This window comes from Nansenia antarctica (genome assembly GCF_963989245.1).
Source record: "Nansenia antarctica genome assembly, chromosome: 10".
Lineage (NCBI taxonomy): Eukaryota > Metazoa > Chordata > Actinopteri > Argentiniformes > Microstomatidae > Nansenia > Nansenia antarctica.
In genome coordinates this window covers 20,969,535-20,994,215 of record NC_137680.1, presented here as the reverse complement: position 1 = coordinate 20,994,215, position 24,681 = coordinate 20,969,535, and the positions used below count along the sequence as shown (strand labels likewise).

The 24,681-nt window shown below is 49.9% G+C and overlaps 1 protein-coding gene across 1 annotated transcript in view; it reads right to left on the bottom strand.

Annotated features, from left to right (window-relative positions):
* The window catches only part of snrka (SNF related kinase a), a gene marked incomplete at both ends in the record, with an annotated part of 34,733 nt that overhangs the window by 7,313 nt on the left and 2,739 nt on the right, over nt 1-24,681 (bottom strand). Inside the window, 2 exons of the mRNA XM_080541263.1 lie at nt 4,408-4,620; nt 9,695-9,836. Coding sequence (XP_080397389.1) covers nt 4,408-4,620; nt 9,695-9,836 — 355 coding nt within the window. The remainder of the gene's footprint in view (nt 1-4,407; nt 4,621-9,694; nt 9,837-24,681) is intronic.

The window sequence follows — 24,681 nt, the reverse complement described above, 5'->3', positions numbered from 1 at the left end:
GAAAGAGAGAGAGAGAGAGCCTGGGTTCACGCATTTTTCAAATCGCACGTGTGATTCATGTTTCGACGCGGGAGGCTAACGACGAGTGCACCGCTTAACACGCCTTTTCTCATCTCCTGAGCTCTCTCAGATGTTTCAGAGGGTTCCAATGTTCACTGGGCGGGCGAACGAACACACACACACGTACGCACGCACACGCACACACCTCAGGAAGGGATCTGATTGTTTTGTCTGAGCACAGGGGAGGAAGAGGAAGGCAGGCGGACTGACATGATGTTGAACGCCAACCACCGGTGTGTGGTTCTCCCTGGTGCAGCTCTCAGAGGCCCTCACTGTCTGTCTCTGGACGAGCCTGTTACTGTCTGTCTGTCTCTGGACGAGCCTGTTACTGTCTGTCTGTCTCTGGACTAGCCTGTTCTTACTGTCTGTCTCTGTGCTAGCCTGTTCTTCATAGGGACGAGGCTATAGTGGAAATGGAGGATTAGCAGAGTGACACCCAGAAACAGGTTTGATGGGTTGTAGAAGGTCACAGAGCCCCCGATACTAAACGAGAATGACTGGCGTTGGCAACCGCTGAAGGTCATGTCTCTGACTCATGTCTGTGGATCTTTTTCAAACACATTTTAAGGATATGTTTATGTTAAAACACGTATCCCAGCCAATAGATGGAATTGGCTCGTCTTCAAATTAACCTGCCACTTGCAGATGACGCACAGCAACAGCGAGAAGGTGGAAGCCAAGTACTACATCTACCTCCGTTCACTACAAGCGATTACTCCTCTTAATCCTACAACAGCATGTTGTGGAAAACACAATAAAAGTAACAAGGGTACAATAACCAATTGTTAACCACCAGAGCATCATGTCATCCTCAGACTGCAGTCTTGAACGCAGTGGTGTGCCGTCAGGGCCAGCAAGGCCTTCTCTGCTGGCCTAAACATCATCAGAATATACATTTTATTTTAATATATATTTTCCACAAATATGTATTAATGATTCCCCATAGTCTATTCTCTTCATTTCATAGCTTTCCTCTTGGTTGCGCTGCTTCCAGTCTCCGATTGAGATTTGGAGGGCTGGCCTTTATGTTAGAGCTTTTATCCAATCAAAATGTGTTGCTAGGGGGCTCAAAAATCTGCCCGCCTTCACATTAAACGGTGCTGCGGATTCGACCTGTAACTTAACATTGGAACGAGAAAACCTGTGGCGTACCTAGTAAACCTACGTAGATGCGAGCAAAAGCAACAACGGCGCCTGCTGTAAGGCTCAATGATGTCAGCACCCAGCACGTCTTTTGATTGGATACGCACTATTGCTACGCACTATTGATACGCACTATTGATATTCACTATTGAGATGCGGAACTATGCCGGTAGATGTGAAACTTTTGAAAGTGCGCAGGGAAACGGAGCCTCACAACGAAAGCTTTCGTTGACTGATCGATAATACTGATCGATTGTGTCCTGTTTTTGGGTAAACAATAACTTTCATTTAGGGGACACAATGAAAGCGCCAAGTCCACAAACAGAGGAAACTACGTTGAGCTTCTTTCTTTTCTGGCTGAAAACAACCCAGATTTACATTACCACCTGTCCACAAACAAAGTGTTTACTGGGACGTCAGGCAAAATACAAAACGACCTGATTTTTGCTATTGCTGAAGTGATGGAAGAAGAGATCAAAATGGAGATTAAAAAGGCACCCTTTGTCGCTATTATGGTGGACGAGACGACAGACGTGGGTAATGTAGCGATCTTAAAGATGTTAGTTTAACACTCTTCATTGTAAATGCGGATTTATTGATTAAAAATGCTTCGGAAATATTAATATAACTCTGTTGTACTTGTCTGACTATGTTAAGGTGATGCAACGCCCGGTTATACTGTGTTTCTGTCTAGTTTCTAGAGCCATGGCGTCATAACGATGGTATTAAGAGGTAGAATAATTCAGGTAGGAATGTGTCGGACATCACTGAAGGCCTAGGTGTGAAATGCACCGCCCGCCACTGCTTGAACGGTATTTGCTCTTCAGGTAGGTGAGGGAGGAGAATCCACTTTCACAAAAATAAGTTGTTGCAAAAGGCAAGAGGCTCATCGAGAACTGGGTGAGAGGCTGTGACTCGTACACATTCTTGTGTGTACTGTCTGTGGTTAGGTCGATCAGCTGATCTTCCTCAGCGGCTGTCAGGTTTGAGCCATCGGATGCATTGTCTTTGAATGATAACCGTATCCATGTCTTGTGCTTTCTCCAAGACTCAGTCTCAGAAAAGTACTTCTCAAATTGACTTTCGAGTGCCTCCAAGTGATCAACAATTGCGCATTTCACGTCAGGCGAGGGCACCGCGGAATCCGCGGAAATGCATTGAAATGCGCAGCCAGCTCCGCGCGGTAGCAGAATCTCGTGGATAGCTGTGCGTAATTCAAAGACGCGCGCCAATACTGATCCACGGGAAAGCCATCTGACCTCGGAATGGTAAAGGAGCGCGTTATAGCGGCGCATAGAGAAGCAAAGAGGCGGGTTTGTTATTATCAAACTAACTAAATTAGTAACGTTATGCTAGTTATTAATTAACGTTAATTTCGCAATGAAGACCGAACTGCAGCGTTTTAGCCAACACCTAGCTTGCTAGACAGGTGTTGTTGTTTTTCTTCAGCTGACGTTATGTGAGACTCTAGAATCATGGGCATCATTTATTTTGTAAATAGTTTTTGTCAAAAGTTGCTTATTATTCCCTATTAATGCTCGTACTTTACTCAATATCATTTTTGTTATATTTTTTAATTCTCACTGATTCTTTTGGTGAAAAATGTCAATTATCATGACAAAAATTGGCGGACCCCCTGCAGTACCTCTGCGGACCCCCTAGGGGTCGCGGACCCCCGGTTGAAGACCACTGGTCTAGAGGTTAGAGAGGCCGGGCTAGCAATCTGAAGGTCGCTGGTTCGATCCCCACCTCAGGAGGGAGCTGCATGTGAGCTGGTCTACTGGAGGGTCGCTGGCATCATAATCTAAGTTGCCTACCACTGCCGTTGTGCCCTTGAGCAAGGCACCTAACCCCTAATTGCTCCAGGGACGCTGACTATGGCTGACTCTGTGTGCCTAGAGCAAAAAATACAATTTGTTGTACTCTTGTGCGATGCCAAAAAGGTTGAATCTCATCTAAAAATAGAACAGATGTGATGTGTGTAACCCTGTGGGTGTCTACAGGGGGAGGGGGGAGGGCAGTGTGTAACCCTGTGGGTGTCTACAGGGGGAGGGGGGAGGGGAGTGTGTAACCCTGTGGGTGTCTACAGGGGGGAGGGTAGTGTGTAAGCCTGTGGGTGTCTACAGGGGGAGGGGAGTGTGTAAGCCTGTGGGTGTCTACAGGGGGAGGGTAGTGTGTAAGCCTGTGGGTGTCTACAGGGGGAGGGGAGTGTGTCTGTGGGTGTCTACAGGGGGAGGGCAGTGTGTAACCCTGTGGGTGTCTACAGGGGGAGGGGGGAGGGCAGTGTGTAACCCTGTGGGTGTCTACAGGGGGAGGGGGGAGGGGAGTGTGTAACCCTGTGGGTGTCTACAGGGGGAGGGGGGAGGGGAGTGTGTAACCCTGTGGGTGTCTACAGGGGGGAGGGGAGTGTGTAACCCTGTGGGTGTCTACAGGGGGGAGGGGAGTGTGTAACCCTGTGGGTGTCTACAGGGGGAGGGCAGTGTGTAACCCTGTGGGTGTCTACAGGGGGAGGGGAGTGTGTAACCCTGTGGGTGTCTACAGGGGGAGGGGGGAGGGCAGTGTGTAACCCTGTGGGTGTCTACAGGGGGAGGGGGGAGGGGAGTGTGTAACCCTGTGGGTGTCTACAGGGGGAGGGGGGAGGGGAGTGTGTAACCCTGTGGGTGTCTACAGGGGGAGGGGGGAGGGGAGTGTGTAACCCTGTGGGTGTCTACAGGGGGAGGGTAGTGTGTAACCCTGTGGGTGTCTACAGGGGGAGGGGAGTGTGTAACCCTGTGGGTGTCTACAGGGGGAGGGGGGAGGGCAGTGTGTAACCCTGTGGGTGTCTACAGGGGGAGGGGGAGGGGAGTGTGTAACCCTGTGGGTGTCTACAGGGGGGAGGGGAGTGTGTAACCCTGTGGGTGTCTACAGGGGGAGGGGAGTGTGTAACCCTGTGGGTGTCTACAGGGGGAGGGGAGTGTGTAACCCTGTGGGTGTCTACAGGGGGAGGGGGAGGGGAGTGTGTAACCCTGTGGGTGTCTACAGGGGGGAGGGCAGTGTGTAACCCTGTGGGTGTCTACAGGGGGAGGGGGGAGGGTAACCCTGTGGGTGTCTACAGGGGGGAGGGTAGTGTGTAACCCTGTGGGTGTCTACAGGGGGAGGGGGAGGGGAGTGTGTAACCCTGTGGGTGTCTACAGGGGGAGGGGGGAGGGGGGTTGGTTGTCTTACTCTACGATGGCCTCCCGGTCTGCGATGTCCCCCAGCACCATGCGCTGGATGATGCCGTTGTGCTCCTCGTCAGACAGGCTCTTGTGGGACACCAGGGGGGTGTTGTACTTGGTGGCTGGGGAGGGGTCCACCCCCTGCAGCCAGGCGTGACCCTCGATCTCCTCCAGGGACGCACGGCCCTTAGGGTCCCTCTGCAGCATCACGTCTATTAGACTGGGGAGGGAGGGGGGGGGGGGGGGGGGAGGGGAGGAGAGAGAGAGAGGAAGAGAGGTGGGGAGAGAGGGGAAGGAAGAGAGAGAGAGAGGAAGAGAGGGGGGAAGAGAGAGAGGAAGTAAGGGGGGGGAGAGAAAGGGAGGGGGGGAGGAGAGAAAGGGAGGGGGAGGAAGAGAGAGAGGAAGAGAGATAGGAAGAGAAGAGAGAGAGAGGGGAGGGAGGGAGAGAGAGAGAGAGACGTGTTAGACTCCCGCTGCTACTGTAATGGACCACAGCAGCAGCAGCAGCAGCACCCTGCAGCCAGGTTGCCATTCAGGGGCCTCTGTGGCTCTGGGCCAGCGTCCTGCTCTGGGCCCGCTACTCACTCTGAGCTCCTGTCAATCCCTACACATGCCCGTCGATCAAATATTCAAACTCATCGACAGCACTCCTCCATCTCGGTCCCCGTGCCTCTGGAACACATCGCTAAGGGAAGGAGGGGAGGGGGGGGGGGGGGGGGGCTACTGCAGATTCTAGATGGAGAGACGAGAGGTCACGAGAGGAGGTTTTCATAGTGACAGTTAGAAGAAGCGTAGTGTCAAAAAAACACAAAAAAACTGCATCAGCTTAGAAGAGACGGAGACGGTTGGTGAATTTGGCCACCACTGAGCAGCTTACATTTGGAAAAAAAACAGAGATCGCAATTTATGCTTTAATACGATTACAGACTACACACGGATCTGTAGAGACCGCAATTAATACTCCGAAACTCATCTGTATTAACAGTCTGGAGTGGAAATAGCTCGTCCTTTTAGTTAGCGTATAAAAGGACGAGACAGGCCCCGAGATGTAATCCTGATATTAGAGTTAATGTTTGTTTAGGACCGTGTCCGTCCCTGGTACTGGATGCAACCGGGCCGGAAAAAAAAGGGGGGGAGCGGGGGGATTGATCGAATGACACATCGCATCAGCGGCGCACCATTTGACAATGAGTAACCACAGTAACCACAACATCCCCCTCTCTTCCTCAGACCGTGAAAGCTAAAAAAAGGGAAGGTTATAAACGGAACAAAAAATGGACTGCACTTTTATAGCGCCTTATTCCAAAGCGCTTTAACGACGGCCTCTCGTTCGCCGGTTCACACACCGAGCGGCCCCGCTCGTTGGGAGCGATTTAGGGTTCAGCGTTGACATGTGGCCCGCCCGGGGTTCGAACCGCCGATCTTGCTGACCTTTGCGCCAGCTCTACCTCCTACGCCACCGCCCGCCCGTGGGTTATGACGAGGGGCTACGCGGCTGAAGAGTGTGGCTGGGTATTTAAGCCACAGCCTTGGTGGAGAACCAGAGTGTTGGTGTGCTCCTGTGAGCCCCCCTCCTCCAGGCCAGTCAGGGGCTGTCAGTCAGAGAGGGGATTTGTCAGCACGGGGCTCCCTGAGGACCCGGAGCAGCGCGCCTATCTAAAGGACTGGCAGCCCCCTGATAAGAATTCTCCCCCGGTTTTTAATAACCGCCCGTCGGCTTCCAATCCCTCTCTCTCTCTCTGGGCTCTGGTTTGGACGCCGTGACTAACCCGCATGTGTGCACGGACAAGAGCGCGCACACACGCACACGCACAGACACAGACACAGACACAGACACAGACACAGACACAGACACAGACACAGACACAGACACAGACCACACACGCACGTGAAATGAGTCTGCTTCTGACCATAAAAGTCCCTAAGGAAGGAAGGGTATGAGGAGAACAGACGACGTCCAGAGTTAAATCAAATGAATCAGTTATTGGATTTGTTCACAAACAATACAGTATCCCTGGCCCTTCCAGGGGGAACGGGCCTTGTCTAAACAGAACATAAACAGAACCAAATAAGCTGAATACTTCTGTCCGACCTAGTGCTGTCCCAAACGACTATTTTTCTAACGATTAATCTAGCGATTATTTTATCGGTTATTCGATTAGTCTGGCGACTAATTTATCGATAAGTCTAACGATAGTTTTTGTACTGTAAAAAAAAAAAAAATGTCTAGTCCCATCTCCCACCAACCCTCCTCTCCCTCCTCTCCTCTTCTCCTCCTCCTCCTCCTTCACTGGGTCAGGCAGGGCTCAGTCCATCTCCCACCAACCCTCCTCTTCTCCTCCTCTCCTCCTCCTCCTCCTCCTCCTTCACTGGGTCAGGCAGGGCTCAGTCCATCTCCCATCAACCCTCCTCTTCTCCTCCTCTCCTCCTCTCCCTCCTTCACTGGGTCAGGCGGGGCTCAGTCCCATCTCTCCTTTTTCCAGAGCTAAAGGAAAAAGCCCATTCATTCTCCTAATAAGCTCTCTGGTAAGGTAGGCAGCCGGGGGGCATGTGACACACTGGACATGAGCATAGCTCAACGTGCTGGCGGGGGGGTATGGACGTTTAGCGATCGTTCAGAGGACAGTTATATGGACGGCACTAGAAGGTTGAGGCTGGCCCGGGCGAGATACGTGTATGTGTCAGTGAGCACAGACGTATACACTCCTCGGGTAAACCTAATTTATTTCGAGGCTGTTGTCGCGAGTCTGCGCCGTTTCAAAGACACACGCGTTGGAACGCTCACTCTGAGGTACGTTTCCCAAATGTTAACAGTTTGTCTGCAGCGACAGGCTACTGTACCATGATGCTACATAATAATATATAAGCTCTCATTAGGAATAGGCAACATATCACTCAAGCCACTCGTACAACATATCACTCCACTGGTGACAGAAGCTTCCCACCTCTCTCATCGTTCTCCCCGAGCACATCGAGGGAAGAGAGAGGAAGGTACACTGTGGTTTCCAGATTAACCTTGTAACGATAGCAGATGTCCACAGAAACAAACACTGAACTCCATTTTGGCCTGGTGAGACTGAGGGAGTGTTTCTATTTCCTTTCTTTTTTTTTTTTGCTTAATTTAATTTGACTTGAAGATTGAATCAAGACAGACACTGGAACAATCAGGGAAGGGCGCTCCTATAAACACTGGGTACGGGGGGGGGGCGGAGGGGGGAGAACTGGATGTTCAAGGAGCTGCAATAACACCATCAGTCAAGTCCTGACAAAAGAGTCTGCTGTGGAGGACGAGTGTTTAAGAGACTGAGGTCTGGGAGGCTGTCTGACAGACGGACACAACCAAACCGAGGGACTGACGGACTAAAGGTTCGCTTCGTTTTTTTTAGCACCGTCATCATGAGCAAGATGAACCCATACCTAGACGAGCTTACATCAAAATGTGCAATATACTGTAGGACATTGATTAGATTAGATTCAGCTTTATTGCCATTGCAGAGTACCAAGTACCAGAAAAGGAAAATGAAATGCAGTTCTATGTGAGACTTGCTATGTGAAACTTGAACTACGGGGAAGATATATAGAGGCTCATTACAAATGTATGATTGCAAAGTGCCTGAGGTGATTTGTCAAACTGAACAAATTGCTGCATAGGAAATTGTGCTACTGTGTGTTTTAACTTGTCGTCACGTTGCTAGAAAGAGACACCGCTAAATGAGCGAATGGGACTTGGAAGACAGAGGGGTTTCCCTGTTACAAGATAACGCTGGGCATTATGTTACATGCTCGCTAGCATAAAGCATTCATATTGGTTGATAATGACATCATGTTAAATCGCGCTCTAGGTAAAGTGTGAAGGGCATGTTCTGCTCAGGACTGAAGCCTGAAGAAAGGAGAGGCAACACACCAGACAACCAAAGATAGGCATGATCGGCAGCACGCATGAAAATAACACACCGTCCTAGAAAATGTTCAAAAGTAAATAGGCTTAGGACCTCTGAGCAAGACAGGCTGTGCAAGTTGGCACACGGTTTAATGATGAAAGGGTGGCTCATCCATCGTCTTTGTATAAAGCCATACCCCTGTTTATGATAGTAGAGTAGTCTACAGTAAATAGATTTTTTTACAAAGGCATTGGCCTAGAACTATATGCGCTGTCTGGAAGTGTTCAGTGATAGAATCCAGCAAATGATTGACTCTGATTCTGTCAAACCTGTTCAATCACAGTCAGGGCTGGAGCTGTAGCCTGTTCAAATCAATAGTGGACCAAACTTTGAAAACAAAACTTTTCTAAATGTTTCGGTAAAACATTGGACAGTTAGGATGACAAACTGAAAGGCTTGTTAGTTACCAACAAGGGAGAAGAAGGCTTCTCTCCCGCCTCTCTGGTACTGTGAGGGAGAAGCGTGTGATCTCAACGGACATAAACCTCCCAGATACACACTATCAGCCTTTAACCAGGAGACGGGACGCAAAACCAGCGTTATCCTGATATAACAGCCATTAGCTCTTTACCATTGACATTTTAGGCCTGCATAGTTATTTATTTTATTTCATCACCCGGCCTCATTTAGCCTATAATCACTCTTAGCAGACGGCTAATTCGTTGGAATGGCGAGAAATAGTAGCCTGCACATTTTCAGACAGTCTGATGTCAAGTGGAGGGGAAAAAAAAGAACAAAAAACTATGCGAGTCGCTGCAGCAGCGTGACAGCTGATCCTAGTCCGACTCAAACACGGCCTGGGTTCATATCCCTTCCCCCCTGCCTGAACAACTCAACAGCAGCTACAATTCAATCTCTGGAGATTAGCATCAACCCGGGGTAACACAGCGCTTCAGGAACACTGAGGGAAAGAGGCCGATGGGGCCTAGTGATCAGGACCGCCCTGACCCGGGGAGCTCAGGGAAGAGGCCTTGAGATGAGTGGAGACCCGGTGTCGGCTGGCCCGCACACAGATCTGTTCTCGCGACCCTTTCTAGACGGGCTTGGTGTTGACTGGAGTCCAGACGTTCACACTTTCACATGGAGGGAGGGAGAGGAGGGAGTGGTGGGCGGGGGGGGGTGAGGTCGGGGGTCAGGGCCGGGGGGCATGGCTCCTGTTCAGACGTCTGCAGCTTGTCCGTGACGCAAAAAGGAAGCGGGACTCTGACACTGGGCCTCGACCATGCTGGGGTCTTGTAGCTGGCCACGCCTCCGCTGCACCACAACGCCGTTACGTTTACTACCACCTCTCTAACGTGTCAACGGCACCAAATATGAGGGTGTATGTGTGTGTGTGTGTGTGCTAAGACTCACTCTTTGCAGGCGTTGGACACGTGGGCGGGGACTGTGTATTTGCAGTCCATGATCATGGTGAGGGTCTCGCTGTCGTTGGCCTCTTGGAAGGGGGGCTGTCCACACACCAGCATGAAGAGGATCACGCCCAGACTCCAGATATCTGCAGAGAGAGAGAGAGAGAGAGAGAGAGAGAGAGAGAGAGAGAGAGAGAGAGAGAGAGGAAAGAAAGAGGAGTGGGGAAAGATAGGGAGAGAGAAAAAGAAAGCAAGAAAGAGTGGAGTGGGGAAAGATAGGGAGAGAGAGAAAGAGGGAGAGATGTAAATGGTTTGGCTAAGACCTGGGTAGAACCTCTCCAGTGCCTCAGAGCTATTTGATATCCAGTTCTGTAACATGTGCTGGGGATAAGCACTCAGAGTGCCTTCAGGGGAAATTGTGTGTGTGTGTGTGTGTGTATGTGTGTGTGTGTGTGTGTGAGATTGAGTGAGTGCCCTGGAGGGCCAAACTGTCACCATGCAGTGGAACTGAACTGTGCGCTGCTCCAAACAGCCCCAACAAAGCCTCCCCTTCTCCACCGCAGCAGGAACAAAACCAACACACCATCCATCACCACGCCGAGTGTGAGGAATGACCACGAGCTCTGCTGGGCGGTAAACATAGGCCTCAATAATACGCCTGTCACTGGAATAATGCAGTGCTGCTGTGATCTGGCCTGACAACAGTGGCTGCTGCGGTTTGAAAACACACAATGAATTAGTATGTAGAGCGTGTTTTTCATCTATAATCCAACGCTCGTTTAAGAATTACTCACAGACCGATACTGGTGGAAAAAGCACTTAGAACTAAACGGAGAAAAAAAAAAGTAGACTGCAGGAGAATTACATCTACCAAGGCTCTGAAGTAATTACAATAATTAGGATTTTTTTTTTTAAAGTAATTTTTAAGCCTATGCCCCTGGAGGGTCAGTGTAAAAGCCCCCTCATTGCACAGCTCAAATTAAAACTATAAAAAAACACTTAAAAATTAGTCGTTAAACAATCGGGTCGCGTGGCCTTGGTTAGAGGGGGAGTGGACCTCCGGTGTCCGGCTGGTGGAGTGTTCTACGGTCCTGGAGACGGAGCCAGAGGTCCGGCAGCTGTCAGGGAGGGTGTTGACTGTCTTAGGCCGGGCCACAGCTGAGGGGTCAGAGATGCAGCTGCCGGGAGACGGATCGGCGCTGGCTCCTGCACTGCGGTGCTGACCTGGGAAGACCTGGGAGGACGTGGGAGGCTCTGGGAGGACGTGGGAGGACGTGGGAGGCTCTGGGAGGACGTGGGAGGACCTGGGAGGACGTGGGAGGCTCTGGGAGGACGTGGGAGGACGTGGGAGGACGTGGGAGGACGTGGGAGGATGTGGGAGGCTCTGGGAGGACGTGGGAGGCTCTGGGAGGACGTGGGAGGCTCTGGGAGGACCTGGGAGGACGTGGGAGGCTCTGGGAGGACGTGGGAGGACCTGGGAGGACCTGGGAGGACGTGGGAGGCTCTGGAAGGACCTGGGAGGACGTGGGAGGCTCTGGGAGGACGTGGGAGGCTCTGGGAGGACGTGGGAGGCTCTGGGAGGACCTGGGAGGACGTGGGAGGACGTGGGAGGCTCTGGGAGGACGTGGGAGGACGTGACCCGGCCGGGGATCTCAGGGCGGACACTCTGAGTGGACACTCTCAGTGGACACTCCACTGAGCTGGTTAAGAATTTGCTCACCTGACCCCCCCCAACCGACAGTGAGGTGACACTATTTTCGGTTTTGCTCCGTGGGTAGACTGTGTCGAATGCAACTTTCTCTAATGATAACTAGTTGACAGGGTTGGGGGGCGACCATTCAGAGCGGAGTTCGGTTGTCAAAATCTCTTATCTGGCGAGCATTTTTGGGGTGCGCTGTGAACCCCGATCCGGTCCCGGGTTAAAACTGAACTGTGGCAGATGTTTTCTCCACCTCTTCCGGCTTCGTGTTGACAGATTGAAGGTTTAGTTTACCAGGAACCCCTGTACCCCTGGCTCCAGGGCGGCGTCCGACAGCTCCGGTCCCGTCTCCCCGTGCCATGGCGGGGAGGGAGGAGGGCTGCAGGGGCAGACTCCCTGCGCCGCGAAAATATGAACGCGCGTTAAGAAGGAAGGTCAAAGCCGGCATGCCGTCGATGAGCGCTCGGTGTTCCAATTACTCGCGTCGCTGTGTCGACAAATCGAAAATCAAATGCTGCCTTTGGGTCTCACGCCGGGAGGATAAGCTCGAGGCGGCTGCTGGGCCTTATCAGAGAGCGGTGTTTACACTGGGAGGAGGAGGAGACATGGAGGGAAGGGGGGGGGGGGGGGGGACTGACCTTTTTAAGGCTTTTTTGTGAATGTGAAGAAAGTGGAGAGGTAATCCCCTCTGATGGTGAGTTTTGAATGACTGCAGCAGAGGAGCAGAGGGGCTCTCCTGGGAAGAGAGAGTGCAGCGTGCTGCAGGCCTGGCTGGCCTGTCCTGGCCTGGCCCTGTGTGTCAAGTGTCCCTCCAGGTTTCCCAGGAATCTTGCGCAATCGCTCTCCCTGCCAATCCCCGGTAGCGTTCCCGCTTAAAAAAAAAAAAAAAAAGACCCACCAAACCAGTCCGCTCGACTCGTTGAAGTGCAGAACTGGGATTTTTTATCAGACGATTCTGTCATCCTGCATAGGAATTCGCCACCCCTCCGTGTGTTGTGAAGCGACAATATCTATCTGAAGCTAAATACGGTGAGCTCCATTTATTCACACGCTGGAAACAAAACAACCCTGCCCTTTCTGGGCGGCCTTAATACCCCTACAATGTTTACAACTGTGTGTGTGTGTGCGTGCGTGCGTGCCAATCTTGAGATGGAAGCGTAGCACTAATAACCATCGAGGCGGTGTGCCGTTCTCTTCCCTGTGAAACCATGTCATTATGACGTGCGCTTCGTTTGCTACCGCCGAGGGAACGCGACGTTCCCGAGCCTGGCTTTAACATAACGCCAATCACACGTGCGGTGAACAGTTTTCCCATCATCAAAAGGAAATATTTCCGTGCTGCGGCTGACCCAGTTCAGCCAGCCCAGTACAGAAATAGGCCTCTATATCACCAACTCCCACAGCGCAAAACATCAGGGCCAAGATCAAACCTTCCATAGAATTGTTGACACAGGGCGTTGGTTCCCAAACTGTGTCTGCACAGTTGCACGGTACCTGCGAGGGGGTAGGTAGCCTAGCCTACTGCAGAATCCTGAGGCATTCCGGTGAGCAGAACACTTCTGAGGACCGTATCTGACCGTGAAACAACAAGGCAGGGCCGATGTTTACTGTAGAGCTACTGCAATGTGGGTACAATTGAACTGAGTCAGGCTAGTTTAAAAACACACGCACACCCACGCACACCCAAGCCTTATAAGTCTCACATGTTTAATGTCAGCGAACACATGCTCGCAAGGTGTCTGACTGGAATAACACTTCAGTGTCGGCGTACCCTTGGAGACGGAGGGCCGTGTCTGAGAGGGATGTGTGGATGACAGCTCTTAAAGACGTCCCAGGTCTCTTCACTGACACACTTTAAGTCAGCTGCAGCCTGCCGCGATACCTCTACTTATTGTGTTGAGTGCAGTCGATCCTCGGGCTGTCTCGAGACTCACCCTTCACACACGGCCGTGTCTGAGGGGGATGACGAATTCTGTCGAGGCTTAGCCTCTGATTTCAGACTGTCGGAAACTACCGCCAGTAAGCCATCTCAACTCGGCGTGAGTTGTGTCAAGGGTAACTTCATAGGTGTGTAAGTTAGTCAGTGTTGACATTATGTTTGAGACTCTATAGGGCAAGGTACTATACAGTGCTGTTGACGTGTTCTTTAAACACAGAGGGAGAGGGAGAGAGAGAGAGAGAGAAAGAGGGAGAGAGAGAGAGAGGGGGAGAGAGAGAGAGAGAGAGAGTAGGGTACAGTGCCATCGTGTTTTGAAAGCTCACTTTGCCACAGATGAACAACATGCTCTGCAGTGCCCTTCGTTTATCCTCGTGAGCAGAGTGCATGAAGCGCAACACACGAGAAGTGACGTCCTTTGAAAACGTTGAGATGAAAATTAGTGAGACGCTAGTTGCTCCATGAACCTCCCCCCTCCCCCTCCACCTCCCCCCACATCTCTCGACTGCGCAACGATCCCGGCGGGCATCCCCCCCCCCAACACATGCGTGCATGCATGATGACTGGGAATGTCAGAACATGTTAGAGGCTGGGCGATTTGAAGGACTAGTATGATCACATCTTCAAGAGTCAAATTCAGCCCCGTGGTGGTGTAGCGGTCTACGCACTGGCCACTAGTGCATGCTGCCCACCGGGGCCGGGGTTCGTATGAACCCCGGCTCGCCAGATCCAGATATGGCCGAGGCACACGGGAAGCGGCATATTGGGCGGCCGCTTCCGAGGGCGGTATAGGAGTATTTCTGGACAAGGATCCGTCGCGCAACACCGCCCCCTGGGTGCCGGAATAACGGTGCTGGGCTCGAGGAGCCAGTCAGCTAGTCTGCCTGGCGGCCTCTTCTGGACCTCCGGCCACGGGGTCGTGCGGCGGATCCTATGCAATAGGCAGGGGATAATTGGATGCTAGGTTGGGTTCAATTGGCTACCAAATTGGGTGAAAAAGGGATAAGATCTGGAAAAATAAAAATAAAAAAAATAAAAGAGTCAAATTCAAGCAAGGGAACCAACCTGACTTTAGTTTTTAGACCCTCGGAAACCTTGTGTCTTCACTCGTTTTAAGGATGGATGCAAACACTTGCGCGCGCGCACGCACACACACACACAGCGATTAAACAGTTTGGAAGTATGACGATCTTTCCCGTTGACTTGAGCCTTTCTAAAGAGACACGGTCGACACCCTAAAGCCCAGTCTCAAAAGAAGAACCGTAAAGGCGGTGGTAGCCTATAGCTTAGAGAGGCCGGGCTAGCAACCGGAACGTCGCTGGTTCGATCCCCGCCTCAGTCAGGAGGGAGCTGCATGTGAGCTGGCGACTGGAGGGTTGCTGGCATCATATCTAAGGTGCCTCCGCTGCCGTTGTGCCCTTGAGCAAGGCACTTAAGCCCTGATTGCCCCAGGGGCGCTGACTATGGCTGACCCTGTGCCTAGAAAAATAATTTCATTTCGCCAAAAAGGTTGAATGTGATCTAACCAAGGTTTTGTGTTCAGTGGCTCTAGAGCGTCATCCTGGCTCCATGTCAACACAGCAGTCTGGGATGAGTGACAAGCGTTCAAAAGGACAAAACAAGGCACGGAAACAGCGGCGGAGATTTTTTTGTGTTGATTCCGTGCAAATAATAATTGGTGCATTGAGGCGCGTGTTTTCTCCTCCTGCGAGTGACGTGAAGAGTAACAGATGTTGAGGAAGCGAGGCAAAAAGCACAGTGCGGTCCCGATTAATGCAGACAGCCTCGTGTCACTGATCAGGCAGAAGAGAGAGAGAGAGAGAGAGAGAGAGAGAGAGAGAGAGAGAGAGAGAGAGAGAGAGAGAGAGAGAGAGAGAGAGAGAGAGAGAAGGGAGGCTTATGCATCAGTAGGGCTCAATCACTGTACAAATTGAAGTGTTGTAGGGTTGGCCGGTTAACCATCCCCAAATTAAACCGCGGTATATGGTATTAACGTAGGATTAAAGATCACATTATAGGGCTTTGAGGGACCCGCCAATTTCAAATGATGAATGTAGTCGCTGCTATGTTGTTTCCCGCCACAAGGCGGCTGACTGCAGTGCACACAATGTTCATTTTATGTTTATTTTTATGTGAAGCACTCTGCAGTGCATGTAGGCTAATTCCTTTGTTGTACAGCATGTTGAGCTTCATTTCTTGTATGAAAGGGGCTATACAAATCAATTGTATTATTATTATCAATATTATTAACGACAGCAGCTTTGAACTCGATAACATGTTCATACTCGCAGTGGTTAAAGGGTGATTTCTCTGCCCCGCGGTGGTGTAGCGGTCTACGCACTGGCCACTAGTGCATGCTGCCCACCGGGGCCGGGGTTCGTATCCCGGCTCGCCAGATCCAGATATGGCCGAGGCACACGGGAAGCGGCATATTGGCCGGCCGCTTCCGAGGGCGGTATAGGAGTATTTCTGGACTAGGATCCGTCGCGCAACACCGCCCCCTGGGCGCCGGAATAACGGTACTGAGCTCGAGGAGCCAGTCAGCCTAGTCTGCCTGGCGGCCTCTTCTGGGACTGCCGGCCACGGGGTCGTGCGGCGGATCCTATGCAATAGGCAGGGGATAATTGGATGCTAAGTTGGGTTAAATTGGCTACCAAATTGGGTGAAAAAGGGATAAAATCTGAAAAACTAATTTTTTTTTTTAAAAAAGGGTGATTTCTACAGACAAACGTAAATTTGAAGTATCACTTTGTGTCACCGTCATGCAAATTTGATACACAGCCGTGTCAAGATTTGCTGGCTCTGCCATGTTATTCAATCAGAACCCCAAATGCTTTCAAATTACAGCAGCAGTTGCTTTTTTTTCTTGCTTTTTTTTGGGACCAACTCTCTTGCGCTCGCCATCTGTTTTTCTATTTCTCCCTTCTGAGGAGAAGCTGTCACGCAACACGCGATTATGATCACTTCTAAATAGTTTAGTTAATTTTTGACAGGTTATTTATTTGACAAATTACATTGTTTACAAAAGGTTCTGTCAACGTGTGCAACCCTAAAGTGTTGAACATGGATGTGAGCAGAGCGGAGTCACCTCAAACACTGGACCTCTCACCAGGTACCTCAAACACTGGACCTCTCACCAGGTACCTCAAACCTCCGCCCTGCCGTTGTTGTGGCATACAGACAACATTATGGTGAGCACTCTCCATCAAGTCTAAGCATCAGCCACAGAACACTACAACGAGCTACTGAAAAGTTGAAGCTGAGCATCACATTGCGTTGTGAGACACAAATGGGTCTGTTAAATAAGGACCGCTACCGCAGCAGTTTCTAAGCTGTCAACGAAGCCCATAAACTAAAGCCCATCTAGTTGTGGACAGCAGGGTCAAGCCTAGGAGGTGACAGCCACATACGGCACTGCCCCCCCCCCCCCCCCCCCTCCCAGTGGGCTACTAGGCTGTTTGAACTGAAGTCTGCGGATACCAATCACCCTGTAAATCAGGACATCACAGGAGTACTCGTGGAACGTAGATAGTAAAAACGGAAAGGGTAGAGGGCTGGTGAAACAGGACACTGTGGCAGAGACAGAGAGCTTGGCTCCCGTGCCCCTTCTGGTTGGGTTAATCAAGGTCTCAGTGTGCAAACAGCTGATAAGGGACGGATGATGGGATAGGTAGCTGACTTGCCGTGGACAGAAGGTTTCAATTCCACTTGTATCGAGTTCAGTTGTAAGCCAATGACGGATTTCAAAATAGATCTTAAATTACAATTCAAGACCTTCAGAGATTAGAACACTGTGTCTCCAACTAGAAGGAATAGATGTGATACAGTAGACACAGTAGACACCTGCGTCCCCCTCTCCCCATTTCCGAGGCTGATGTCGTGGGTCGTCATGTGGTGAGATGGGCTCGGGTTCTGCCCTCCGACCTCTGACCCCCGGGTGTAAACTCCTGCTGTGATTAACAGGGACAGGTTTCAGCTTAGGTCAACACAGCCAGCGAGGTCAGGACATTCCCTTTCAGAAGAGCCTGAGGGGTATGTGAGGGGGGGGGGGGGGGGGGGGGTGCTGTGCTGGCAGGGGGGACTGCGCTGGCCACCGCACATTCAGGCTAAAGAAAAAAATAATCTGAACAAAGCATCGTATGAGATTAATAGAACAGTCTAAAGTGGTAGGGTGACAGGAGAAGGAGCCGTCGTGGTTCCTCTAGGGTCGGCCCTCCCTGCCTGTCTGTCCAGTCCAGGCGGGGCGGGAGGCTGAGAGGCAGGGACCTCTGAGGACGGGCGGACCAACGCCCCCCCCCCCCCCCCCCCCAACACCTGGCGCAGACACGCACGCAGCCGTCACCATAGCGACGCCTGCCTGTCCTGGATTAATCTCCTCCTCTCCGCCAGACCCCCTCTGGCAACCTGCACTGTGTCTGCTCACATGGGAGAATCAGGAAGACACCACTCTAAACATAGCCCCCCCCCTTTCTCCCTTTGCTCTCTCTCTCTCTCTCTCTCTCTCTCTCTCCCCCCCAATCTGCTTCAGTGGGACGGTGCCAAACAGCAGAAAGAAAACAATGTGCAGGAAGGAAAAGGGAAGTGGGGGGAAACTAAGGATCCCAAACACCCCCCACCTTCCTACCTACCTTCCTACCCCCCCCCCCCCTCCTCCTCCTCCTCCTCCCACCTCCTCCTCCTCCTCCTCTATTGTATACGCTCCAATGCCAGGCAGTCCTCCGTGCCAGGACTCACACTACCATGCACTCAGCATATGTTAATATGTGCCACCACAGTGGTGGATTAATTAGTGATTTGGGGATTTGTCACTTGGCAACTTTCTCTTCGGCGCTCGACACTTCGCTAACCGCCATGACAACGACGGCCCGTGGAGGGGCTGGCTGGGCGCTACGCGTTGCTCACTTCTCACACGCTCAAACCAGCCGTTTCTACACAGACAAACACTCCTGGTGGACATGCCGAGATGCTGTGTGCTGCTGACCCCAACAAACACACCTAGGTCTAGGGATGCTCCGATCTGGATTTTTGGGGCCGATACCGATCACCGATTTTTTTCCTCAAGATCAACCGATACCGATACCGATTTTTTAAAAAATACATAACTGTAGGCCTACTGACTGGATAGCCTACATATTTTTTGCTTTTTAGACAAAAGTTTTGATCCATTAGGCACCAAGTAAACGCAGACCCATTTTTATGGCATAGTAAAAGTCTGGCCTATCACCCAGTTAGGGCCTGAAGCCCAAGTCAGTCGATATGGCTGTATAAAAGACATCATAAACGTGGCCTTCATGGTTTACATACTGTTACGTCCTCCTATGTTTTCTGTTCAGTTATCTGTCTTCCCCAGGAAAAAATAAAATAAAAAAAAAAATCGGTTTTTGCGATCGGCCATTTTTGCCGATCACCGATCGAGTCATTTGGAGTGAAATCGGCCGATTTAAATCGGTGGCCGATAAATCGGAGCATCCCTACCTAGGTCTGTTTACCCAAGTAGACAACAAGCCACCCTTATCCTGGGGGGTATTCCATCAACGTCGCTTAAGGACAATCCAGGATCATTTGGATCTTTTCCTTTAGCGACGTTGATGGAATACCCCCCTGGACTGAGACATATTGATAACATTTACGTGACTATTCCTTGGAGTGCAAAATAACAGCATCCGCTGTACAACACACGCTGTCTCAGGAGGGCCTCCAAGATCTCCAGGGACCCGACCCACCCTGGGCACGTACACTTTGTCAAGCTGCCCTCGAACAGGAGGTACAGGACCCCGGCCGCTAAGACAAACAGACTGAAGGACTGCTTCTACCACAGGGCCGTCAAGGCCCTGAACACAGAAAAGGCCTAAGTTCTGGGCCCAGGACAGTCCGGACGGATTGTATGGCAGCTAGTGCTGAGGCACAAACATGTACATTTTCAAGCCTGCAAACTGTGACACTTTAAAATAATGTGAAAAAATACTCTTGTGCAATATGACAACCCTAGTTGACTATCTGTGCAGTATAGTACAGTGGATTGTGTACATAGCCTTTATTGATGTAAACCAGCTCCTTACCTTCTTGTGATTTTATGCTTTTATGCTTTTTCTAAAATGTGTTGTTTTTTTCCCCTTTCCTAACACCAGGGGAGCCACCCCTCCTAAATTTCGTTGTTTGGTACCTGTACTGTAGCAATGACAAATAAAGTCCATTCCATTCCATTCCATCCACACACTCAAACACTGTGCAAAAAAAACTCAGTTTATTGCGAGATTTCGGTCATAGACCTTCTTCAGGCATAAAGCAGACAAGTGAATGCAGTGGTGTAAAGGGTTCAAACAACATCACTTGATTTAACCAATGCACAAGACCTGTGTCAAAAATGTCACCTAGTGGCTAGGCATCAAGGGAATTGTAGTCTTAGATTTAGTGGACTACAAAAACATACACAAGTGTTCATGAGACAGGAAACACCAAAATCAAATATTCACAATATATATACACACACATAGCAGAACAAAAAACTATAGAGCTATATATGCTACAAACATGCAGACATCAGGCAGTAGCCATCATATAGCATAGAACATATAAATCTAAAGTAATTTATTCATAGCACGACACTCATGTCGAAATCCTCATTTAGACCTAAGGGTTGTAGACTTTCTCGGGTATGGATAAAAAAAATCTCTCTCTGGCATAACCTCCTGTCAACATCAGCCCCTCTCTGAAGGGTAATCTGCTCTATGCCCTGGAACCTAAGGGAGGAAATGGGATGGGAGTGGTTATTAAAATGACAGGCTATGGGGTAGTTCACATCTTTGTTCACATCGTCTTATTGAACTTGTGTTCACTGATTCTTTGTTTGAGGGGACGGATGGTTTTACCAATATAGATTTTATCACATGGGCATTTTTTTAAGTACACAACGTTTTTTGTGTTACATATGATTATTCCCTTGCTGGGATTTTTTTCCCTGTTTTAGGATGTCTAAAATCATTGGTTTTACAAGTATTGTGGCACTGGGCACAGTTGCCACAAGGGTAGTTTCCCTGTTTAAGGGGAGCCAGAAGGGTCTGTTTAGGGTTAGGCAATATGTTGGGTCGAACCAATTTCTTCCACAGGTTAGGTCCTCTTTTATAAACAAAAAGAGGTGGATCCGTAAAATGTTGGGTGAGGGCTGGATCCGTAATCAAGATATGCCAATATTTCAGGATAGTGTTCTTAACAATATGAGCCTGAGCGATTCGACCGACGTTCATCTAAAGGGCAAACGCGGGATTCACTAGCGGAAAAATCCATTGAGGCAGCCGCTGGAAAGTGCTGTGCCTCGTTTTTAAAAGTACCAGTCATTTTTCACAGGTCACTGAAAGGAATAATTACAGTTAATCTGCTTCCCTCCAATCATCCCTGTGCAATCACAGTGTGAAAAATGATTAATTTAGCCAGCTGCGTTCTCTCTCCGCTCTCTCAGCCTTCTTATTCACTCAATAAGACGACGTGGACGGCCATTTCTCGTTTCACACTTCCAACGCTACTCTGAAATGTGCTGAGTAAAGTGCTACAAAACCATTCTCTGACTGAAATATATGTATGGAATTATGAAAAAGGCTGTTATAATCAATACTCTCCATCATCTACCATGACAGGGAGCCTGTGTAGCCTACCGCTCAGAGTTACTGATAACGGGTCAGTGAGTTGGAGGAGGTTGGACAGCAGGGCTCAGAAGCAGAGGCTGAACTTTGGAAAGTTCCCACATATTTATTAATAGCAGCTGTGTGACATCCACAGCGGTGGCAGTGGTGTGAACCTGAGCTGTGGCGGGAGCAGGGCTGTGGATGGGAGCAGGGCTGTCCAACGCATTGGGGGGAGAAGTTGGGAACATTCACAGAGACAAGAACACATAGACGACGTGGACCATTGACACCACACGCACTCGCACTCACTCAGAGCTACGCTCCGGGGCCCAGCTCTGGCAGCATTGATCTGACTGCTAGAGCTATGGTCAGGGCTGCACGATTATGGCTAAAATGATAAATCACAATTATTAACCCATGAATAACTTGTTTGTAACATCCACCAGAGCAAGAATGTTTTTCTTCTTCCATGAAGAAGCCGTGATCAATTAATTAATTGTGGAGGCCGATATCGACATGGTGATTAACATATGACTAATTGTGCGGCCCTATCTGCGGTACGAGGTGGCTGTCCGGTCAGTCCATAGACTGGGGGACAGGACTACCAGCCAACTGAGAGACAGACTACCAGCCAACTGAGAGACAGACTACCAGCCAACTGAGAGACAGACTACCAGCCAACTGAGAGACAGACTACCAGCCAACTGAGAGACAGACTACCAGCCAACTGAGAGACAGACTACCAGCCAACTGAGAGACAGACTACCAGCCAACTGAGAGACAGACTACCAGCCAACTGAGAGACAGACTACCAGCCAACTGAGAGACAGACTACCAGCCAACTGAGAGACAGACTACCAGCCAACTGAGAGACAGACTACCAGCCAACTGAGGGACAGACTACCAGCCAACTGAGGGACAGACTACCAGCCAACAGAGAGACAGACTACCAGCCAACTGAGAGACAGACTACCAGCCAACTGAGAGACAGACTACCAGCCAACTGAGAGACAGACTACCAGCCAACTGAGAGACAGACTACCAGCCAACTAAAGGACAGACTACCAGCCAACTAAAGGACAGACTACCAGCCCACTGAGAGACAGACTACCAGCCAACTAAGGGACAGACTACCAGCCCACCTGGCCACGCAGAGGGAAAGGTTCACTCTCAAGGTCTGAGGAGGTGAGATGTCCTGAGAAACCTGAGACGGACCAGTCAAGAGACCCTGCAGAGGGAACGGAGCCATTCATGGGGTCAACTCTGAGAAGGTGCGATGGGAAGACACACACACACACACACACACACACACACACACAATACTGAAAATAGCCCTCAGAGGAAGGAGGTCACTTGTTACTGTATGTGCATCTGGCAGAGGGGAGCTCAGTTTCAGAAGCCAGTGGAGTGTGTGTCTGGTGAACAGCCCTCCTACAGAAGCCAGTGGGAGTGTGTGTACGGTGAGTGTGTGTACGGTGAGTGTGTGTGTACAGTGAGTGTGTGTGTACAGTGACTGTGTGTGTACGGTGAGTGTGTGTACGGTGAGTGTGTGTGTGTGTGTATGGTGAGTGTGTACGGTGAGTGTGTGTACGGTGAGTGTGTGTACAGTGAACAGCCCTCCCACGCTGCTCGCTCCAGAGGCGTACAGTCCAACCCCCAGCTGACCAGACCAGACCTGCCAGTTCCTGAGATCATTAGCCAAACTTGCATTAGTGGCATTAGAACAGGCTGAAAACACTCAGTGAGTGTGTGCGTGTGTGTGGAGGGGGAGGGGCCATGAACATTCCGATCATCACTCACACGCTACACGTGTCCCCCCCCTCCGCTAGAGATTTATCTGCCCCTCCCTACTGACTCCTCATTGACTTTCAGTTGGATAACATTAAATCATCATCAGTCCTTTGCTTCGTGGCCTTGAAGCTCATAGAGAATCTGTCCGGTTTAATATATGCAGGGTTGAACCTCTTCAATTATCAGATTAAACAAGTTGCATCCACTTCACCGTCTGCATATTGATAGCGTAGTCCTTACACAACTCTGTTCATAGACCGGCATACCAGGAGAAGCTCGCCATGAGTTCACATTAGCAGAAGCGAGCAACATTGTTCATATCGTTGTGTTGCCCCTAAACCTATAGCTGTCATTTCTCCAGTAACAATATTTTAGGAATATCATGCTGTTTCACAGTATATTATTAACTGCACAATAAATCACACCTGAGTAGAACAGGACTGTTCCTTGTAACAACAGCGATCGCAGCGTTACTGTCAAATCAAATCAAGTGCTTTCTCTGTCATGCTCTTTTTCGAGGACAGATTGCTTTCCGAGAAAAGGAAAAACCTATTTGTCTAACTGTGATTTGAGTGAGGCAGGTGTCAGCGCTCAGGTAGAGAACGTGTCCGTCAGTCGCAGCTGGCTTGGTGTTGCGTGCGTCACATTTCAGACTGGGCCCTTTGACACGTCCGACACGGCTTCTACCACCGCACCTTGTTCTGTCATTAAAGGATTCCTCAAGTAACGATCCAACGTGGCACAACTACTAATAATAAGGGCAGAGGACAGCAGGTAGGCGGCAGGCTGGCCGTGTGTGTGTGTGTGTGTGTGTGTGTGTGTGTATGTGTGTGTGTCATTCACATTCCAGGAAACATGTTCATACCCAACATACTCCCACATCTACCAAATATAATTTTCCCCCCAATGACGGTTGCTCATTCACTAACAGGAGACAATCCACGGTTCATGTAGCTCCTGCCACCCTGCTTAAGATTTATGTTTAACCCAGTACAACGTGTTCAAAGTACTGTCACCTAGACATGGCAAAGGAGACAGCCAGTAGTACACAGGGTTTTTTCCTGGCTCAAAATAAGGCTTAGGTGGTAAATGTGGATATGAAGCATGCACCAAAGCACCAAATTAAAATGACATGCAGGTTTTCCCAAGGATCAATCCTTAGTCCCCTCCTATTCAATCTGTACATGCTTCCATTGGGACGCATCATAAAAAATAACAAAATTGCCTACCACAACTATGCGGATGACACTCAAATCTACATAGCCCTCTCACCGAATGACTATAGTCCCATCGACAAACTCTGTAATTGCAATTAAACGCCCGGATGACACAAACCTTCCTCCAATTAAACCAGGACAAACAGAAATAATTGTATTCGGTGCACCTGACAAAAGATAGAAAGTCAGAGCAAAACTTGATTCTCTCTCTTCAAACAAAAAAACAGGTCAGAAATCTTGGTGTAATTCTAGACTCCGATCTAAACTTCAACAGCCACATAAACTCGATAACTAAATCAGCCTACTATCACCTGAAAAACATAAGAATGAGAGGTTTGGTCCAAACAAGACCACTCATCCATGCATTTGTTTTGAGTAGACTTAATTATTGTAATGATCTACTAACAGGTCTATCTAAAGGGGCTGTTCATAAGCTGCAGCTCATCTAAAACGCCACTGCTAGGGTCCTAACTAAAATGTTTGAACACATTACAGTTTGAACACATTACACCAATCCTGAGATCCCTACAATGGCTACCAGTCTCTCAGAGAATTTAAGTACCATACTCCTAATTGCATACAAATCACATTTTGGTCTTGGACCAAAATACACATCAGATCTCTTCCCACCATATATTCCCGCAAGGCCCCTAAGGTCAGCTGAGACTAATAAGCTCATCATTCCAAGAGTGAAAACAAAACACAGTGCAGCAGCTTTCAGTCACACTG